At 30.7% G+C, this 5416-nt stretch overlaps 1 protein-coding gene across 1 annotated transcript; it reads right to left on the reverse strand.

Moving 5' to 3' along the window:
• Positions 1-3887: 3887 nt before the first annotated feature.
• On the reverse strand, positions 3888-5416 carry LOC140826372 (HMG1/2-like protein). The gene is made up of 8 exons (XM_073188616.1): positions 5284-5416; positions 5111-5164; positions 4907-5023; positions 4756-4813; positions 4614-4658; positions 4432-4512; positions 4273-4359; positions 3888-4147 (listed from the first exon to the last, which is right to left on the reverse strand). The coding sequence occupies exons 2-8, from the start codon at positions 5155-5157 to the stop codon at positions 4115-4117; spliced, it is 468 nt and encodes a 155-aa protein (XP_073044717.1). The 5' UTR covers positions 5158-5164; positions 5284-5416; the 3' UTR covers positions 3888-4114.

Below are 5416 nucleotides of genomic sequence, written 5' to 3' on the forward strand. Positions count from 1 at the left end.
ATTATGAGTATCTCATTTACCAAATCAAGTATTTTAAATTAAAATTAGGTATTTCGCACGTAAAAGTAAGTACTTTAAAATGTTCCATGCTTAGTGATCGAGCAAAACTTTCATTGTAAAATTCTTATTAATATTAATAATATTCAAGCTCGAAATAATCGTAAGTGCTCGATGTCAAGTAATAATATAGTGTACAAGAGTACGAGTATCATTCATCTAAATATTGTATTTCTCAATTATTATTCTCAGTTATTCAATTTTTAGCAGCGATACTTCATATGATTGTTTACTACTACGATTATTAAATAAAAACTCAATGAAATGGTTCAAGGATTAAATGATTAAATAAATAAGCTAGAATGATTGATTAAAGTTCAATGAGAAATGAATTTGTTGAGAATCTCGGTTCACTTACCCCTCGTTTAATCTACTTAATTCGTTCGATAATGATCTATGCTTTCGACGAGATTTCATATCCACTTGAACATATCCTCTCAAGCTATGCCAAACTAATTCAACTCAGTGAAGTAATTAAATCTCTTTAATTATTTATCAAAGGTGAATTGCATGTCGTTTTATTAAATCCTCTAGTTTTCGACCCACTGGACTATGACTATCGACGTGTATCTGACTTCATATTTCTATGTAAATTGTAAATCCACGTATTATGTTACTCGTTCCTATCACGGGTTATTCGCTCGAAGAACATTGTCCGGAAATCTTCAAATCTTCGCTCCAAGCCTTTTTTTCTCTTTCAAAGCTTTGTGGCTGCTAAAAAAGTCCTTGACCATGTCATCCATATGCATCTTGGATGGAAACCCGAGCACTTGGTAAATTTACGTTGTATATTCAAATATCCAGTATTTTAATACTCATTATGAGTATCTCATTTATCAAATCAAAGATTTTAAAACTGAAATTAGGTATTTCGCAAGTAAAACTAAGTACTTGAAAAAGTTCAATGTTTAGTTTTGAATTTGTTTTTTAATAATAAAAATCAATTAAATGAAATTAACGTGTCATCCAAATGTATATTGGATAGAAATGCGAGCACTTGGTGAACTTACATTGTATATTCGAATATCCAGTATTTTAATACTCATTCTGAGTATCTCATTTATCAAATCAAGTATTTTAAAATTGAAATTATGTATTTTGCAAGTAAAAGTAAATACTTCAAAATGTTCTATACTTAGTTGTGAATTTGTTTTTTTTTAAATGAAGAAAATAATTAACTGAAATGAACATGTCATCCAAATGCATCTTGGATGTAAATACGAGCACTTGGTGAACTTACGTTGCATATTCGAATATCCAGTATTTTAATACTCATTATGAGTGTTTCATTTACCAAATAAAGTATTTTAAAATTGAAATTAGATATTTTGCAAATAAAAGTAAATACTTGAAAAAGTTCAATGCTTAGTTACGAATTTGTTTTTTAACAATAAAAAAATAATTAAATGAAATGAACATGTCATCCAAATGCATATTGGATAGAAATGCGAGCATTTGGTGAACTTAAGTTGCATATTCTAATATCCAGTATTTTAATACTCATTCTGAGTATCTCATTTACCAAATCAAGTATTTTAAAGCTGAAATTAGGTATTTCGCAAGTAAAACTAAGTATTTAAAAAATTTCAATGCTTAGTTGCGAATTTATTTTTTTAAAAATAAAAAATAATTAAATGAAATGAACAAGTCATTTGAATATATCTTGGATGGAAATACGAGCACTTGGTGAACTTGCGTTGCATATTCGAATATCCAGTATTTTAATATTCATTCTGAGTATCTCATTTACCAAATCAAGTATTTTAAAACTAAAATTAGGTATTTCGCAAGTAAAACTAATTATTTGCAAAAGTTCAATGCTTAGTTGCGAATTTATTTTTTTAAATAAAAAATAATTAAATAAAAATGAACATGTCATCCAAATGAATTTTGGATGGAAATACGAGCACTTGATGAACTTGCGTTGGATATTCGAATATCCAGTATTTTAATAAACATTCTGAATATATTATTTACTAAGTCAAGTATTTTAAAATTGAAATTAAGTATTTCGCAAGTAAAACTAAGTATTTCAAAAAGTTCAATGATTAGTTGTGAATTAATTTTTTTAATAAAAAATATTTTAATTCACATTGGGAATTATGAGTGGAAAGAGAAGATGACTAACAAAAAAAGGGATTTATATAATTTTTTATTAAGTAAAAAGGGTAAAAAGGTAAAAATACACAAAACATGTAGTAAAAACTAAGTTTGTCTTTTGTCAGGTACTGAAATACAAAAAAAAACTTATGGGTACTGAATCTTAAAAAAATCATTGACATATGTATTTTTCTACAAATTACCCTTAAAATGTTCTGGGAAATTTAAAAAAATGGTGTAAAACTTAGTATTAAAATTTTAAATTGGGATCGATAGTTAAAAAATTTGACCTTGTTGATATACTAATGATATGTGATTGATATTTCTTCACCCTTCCTTTAATTTTAAAATAAGAAAAGACCAATAATTTAAACATAATTGAGACAAATTTAAAAAAATAATGTTAGTCACGAATTATTTAACTATGTCAACGATTTGTCATGGGTCGAGACTTTTATTCGATTATTTGACAATATTACGTTAAATCTTAAATGTTTCTTTTTTTTACACAAAATTTTGATCAATCCCTAAATTAAACTTTTACGTAAAATATTACTATTTTTATATTTAAACTAATCACAATATATAATAAATGACATAATAATAATGTTTTGATACCGTCAAATATATCAATTCAAAAGCACTTTGACAACAATATTAATTTTTAGAGTTTCATTTATCAATTTTATATTTTTCATGTGATTGGCATATTAAAAATACATGACAACAATATTATTTTTTATTACAAATATAAACAAAATTGATAACTCACATAAATGGAAAAAAAAACTGTAAAATCGTATAATAAAAAAACTAGCAAGACTTTTAAATAAATAACCGAATGGAAAACAAGCCATAATAAAAAAAATATTAGTATTTATTTATCATTACAACAAAAGGTTAATTTTACGTCGATTGCGACCCCACATGCTTAGTCCAAAAATATACCAAAGCCTACCATAGAAACGTAACCTTTACTAGAACCAAAAATAATGCTTCTTCCTGCTTCGAGCAACCTCTTCTTCACATGAATCAGTAACACAAGTTCAATCAATCAGCTCGGATTTTCCGAGTCAATTTTTTTATTTTTTTTTAACATGGAGGTGGGCCCGGATCACTCATGTGGAGTGATCCGGGCCGTTCATTACCCGTGCAGGCAGTGCCTGCACGGGTAGGGTGAAACAAACCGCCTTTAAGATCCATTTGATATAGTTAAGAATCTTCAAAAACATTTGAAATAACTCTAGGCTGAAATGAATTAAAATCCATCACAATTAGAAAATATGAAAATATCTTTATATCTCTCGCCTAAAGATATCTTCTCCGTAAACGCAAAATATAATCAAATATGGTCCAATATTGTTCACATTTTTAACCCCAAAACCACAAGGTCCAGAACTCCCAAGCAATAGTTTTTTTCGGGAGAAGTGAGAACAAGGTGTCCTATTTCTGATTCTGATCATTATACTTTTGCAAAAATGTCATCCCATTGGTACTTCGCCGATAGAAGGAAATTTTGAAAGAGCCAAAGGGATTCATTCCAACCAGCTAAAACTTGAGAAGAATCAAAATCACATTCAGATGCATGTTCTCCTAAATATAGACAGGAAAAGGACATAAAGACAACCCAAAAAACAATTATCACAATACCAACTACTGAAAATTATAAAATAAATATGGATGGTTAGAGACTAATATCCGATCTAAAACATTAGATTCAAGAAGAAAACTCGAAGCAAAACTTCCAGTGACTATCATTAAAATAGAAGGCAATGAACATGTTTACTGATAACAAACAAGCAATCTCAACTAACATTACGATTACATATGCTATTTTCACTTGATTCCCACTGAAAGATACAGATAAAAAAGAACTATCTATCCAGACTTAGTTTAGTTCATAACGAGCTGTTCGTGAGGGAATACATACGTCTTCCCACCCCGATTTCCTCAGCGGTCACTCCTCATCATCGTCGTCATCTTCGTCGTCCTGAAGTTTAAAATAAATATGCAAGTATCAAACGAAAGCATTGATTGCGCCATAAGCACGCTCTAATTAATCATGAATTATTGTTATATCTATTTCATTTTCAATATATATTCTGCTAATTATACCTCATCGCTTCCATCCTCATCATTTTCATCATTAACTTCAGATCTAGATTTGTCACTCTCCTCTTCTTCAGCACCAGGTCCTTCATTCTGTTAAATAATTTATAATGAATTTGGTATCAACTAAAGTCGCTGATAATTAAAGTTTTTGTCAATAATCACCAGTCTTTTGTTGTAAGCCTGCAGAGTCTTCTCATACTCAGCTTTCCGTTTATCTGCCTTGGCAACGAATGGAGCTTTCTCCTGGAACAATTTGAAGCATATTAGGATATGAGGATACCATAGGAAATAGATCTGTGTCTAAACAAAGAACTGACTAATCTGCTGTCGAAGTGAAATCTTACCGCCTCAGACATCGATTTCCACTTGTCACCACCAGCCTTCCCGACCTAATTAGAACATTGAATTCGCATAATTACTTACGAGTCAGGAAACAGTCTCTGATTACGATAATATTAAAATACACAGATATTTATAATCACTTACAGTTGCAACAGATTTGTTATTGGGATGCTTCTCTTTGAATTGTTTTCTAAAGTCCTCCCTATGTTATAAAGCACGCATGAGATATTAAATATAACCAATTGACGAATAAACACCAAAAAAATCGAATCGACAACAGAAAACTAAGATTTACATGAAAACGAAGAAAGCACTGGCAGGCCTCTTAGGCTTGTTTGGATCCTTGACTGCCTTTCCCTTTTTCGCTGCTGGCTTCTTTCCAGCTGCCGCTCCTCCTTTCTTCACAGAAAGCCTTCCAAAAACCATCGAAAATCAATCAAAATCCAAAAGACGAGAACAAAAAAAATTACAGATCTAAAAGGTTAGCAAAAAAACTCACTTAGCATCAGCCTTTTTGGACTCGGTTTTCGATCTACCTCCTTTCATATCTCCTCTGCGAAGAAAACAAACCGAAAATCAGCGAAACCGTGAGAAATCGGTGCGAAACGTCGCGTAATCGTCGAAAATCGGCGTGACTCGGTCGAGTCAGCGTTGTAACGGCGTGAAGCTCACCTCCTGTAGGGCACTTGGCTTTGCGGTTATGGCTTGTGGGCTTAAGAATGAACGAGAGGTCGATAGAAATAGGAGAATTCTGAAGGGTTTCGAAGGAAAGGGTATATAAATTCCTCACAGGAAAACAATGGAA

This window comes from Primulina eburnea, chromosome 3 (assembly GCF_022965805.1).
Source record: "Primulina eburnea isolate SZY01 chromosome 3, ASM2296580v1, whole genome shotgun sequence".
In the NCBI taxonomy this organism is placed as follows: Eukaryota; Viridiplantae; Streptophyta; class Magnoliopsida; order Lamiales; family Gesneriaceae; genus Primulina; species Primulina eburnea.